At 33.7% G+C, this 1,686-nt stretch overlaps 1 protein-coding gene across 4 annotated transcripts in view; it reads right to left on the bottom strand.

Moving 5' to 3' along the window:
- Positions 1-1,686, bottom strand: part of LOC109848357 (dymeclin) — a 15,822-nt gene continuing 14,136 nt past the window's right edge. Inside the window, exons 17-18 of one of the 4 annotated variants that reach the window (XM_020417809.1) lie at positions 1,292-1,349; positions 1-309 (exon numbers count right to left, since the gene is read on the bottom strand). In XM_020417809.1, the coding sequence (XP_020273398.1) occupies positions 280-309; positions 1,292-1,349 (88 nt within the window). In that variant the 3' untranslated portion in view covers positions 1-279. The remainder of the gene's footprint in view (positions 310-1,291; positions 1,350-1,686) is intronic. The other 3 variants (XM_020417811.1, XM_020417810.1, XM_020417812.1) reach the window with 3 other exon arrangements.

Raw genomic sequence — 1,686 nt, 5'->3', positions numbered from 1 at the left:
TTGAACATGCAACTAACTTTTCTTTTATTAACTGTGCTCATATCTATATTCACCCAACCAGGAGTACACAGCGGAGTTAAAAGGTAATATAAACATAAAGAATGAGACGAACATCTCTTGCTATTTTATGTACAACAAAACCCGACAACCTGATCTCGGGAGCTTTGAAGACTTTTAGGGATATATAGCACCTTATACAGCTACGTTTACCGGAGGGTGTAAATAACTCTCGTTATCAGCCTTTTCCTTAGTTTTTTGACTTTTAGCACTAGTTAGCGCCTATACAGCTACTTCACCACTTGGTGTATCCTGCAACGAATAAACCATCCAGCTTAGTTCTGAATTTGAGATATTTCTAGTTAATAAAAGGCGGATAAAATTATGGTAGGTTCAAAATAGAATTATAGTAGGTTTAACAGTAAATTAAAAATGATTGAGTGTAACATGGGAGCATTCATGGGAATAACTACTGAAGTGCTTGACAGTATAAAGTGTTCCCAAAAGTAAGCTGGGGTATATAAACGGAAAAAGTAGGGGAAACTGTAAGTATTTAAGTGCTGATTAGCTGACTACAAATGCTATATGTGGGCGTGTGTGAACGTGTGCCCATGCATGATGCATGTGGGTGATAAACAGTACAGGAAAAAAAAAAACTATGCTAATAATTCACAATCTTGCATCATTTTTCCCCCCTGCATAAACAATCTTATATCTTACAAAACCATTTCGGATTGATTGGCAAATTCTGAAAGACTTACGAGTAACCTTCAATTTTTTGAAAGAAGTGCAGAAGCCATCGAAATTTTCAAAATTTGCCAATCAATCTGAAAAGACTTAAATCTCAAAACACCTGTGGTAACATGATATATTGTCATAACTTCTGTTTCAGCTGTCTTCCTTTTTCAAATTTAAATATAGAGTATTCCCGTCCTTCAGCAACCTATCTAAAACTTTGCAATCAGACTCAAAATTTTGAAACTAATCATCAATTGGGCGAAGAAAAAGGCAATTGTCCTTCATGAATAAGCTAACCAATGGGGGAAGTAAGAATAACACCAATGAATCAATAACTTGATAATGAACCTTATATATTGATGTTTATCAAAGTGTAAGATGAGTGTGTGCATGTATTTTCAAGTGCATTATTACAAATATGGAAGAATCATAATCAACACTTTCAATAATAAGTCAGTGCTGTCAAGAGCTGGTTTAAAAATCTCCTCTCATCATCATTTATTACCATAATTTAACAAATAGTAACTAATAAGAAGCACATCTCTTAAATACTTACACTTACAGGCAGATCCATATGTAACAAGTTTATGGCATCAGGATTGAAGCTGAAACTGCTTCACAAGGGAAACATGAACTAGTCAGCATGAAGTCAGATATCAGGGATATAAAGAAGGCAGAAATTTCAAGAATAAGAGAAATAAAAGTACGATTATTGTTTTTGGTACGAGAATAAATTATTTTGGCACAATCTATCTCATTCATGCCAACTATGTGCATTAGAATTCATTGCAACCATTTCTTTCATATTCCCACTAAAAACTTATTTACCGAAGAAAATTAAGCATATGGTCTAAAATAACCGTGGTAAGCATAAACTATTAGAATCCTAAATTATTGAAGGGAAAAAGCATAATTTGAGTGAGCATATGCGAGTACATAATTTATCATCTC

This window comes from Asparagus officinalis, chromosome 7, assembly GCF_001876935.1.
Source record: "Asparagus officinalis chromosome 7, Aspof.V1, whole genome shotgun sequence".
Classification (NCBI taxonomy): domain Eukaryota; kingdom Viridiplantae; phylum Streptophyta; class Magnoliopsida; order Asparagales; family Asparagaceae; genus Asparagus; species Asparagus officinalis.
This window is presented reverse-complemented; position numbering and strand designations above follow the sequence as displayed.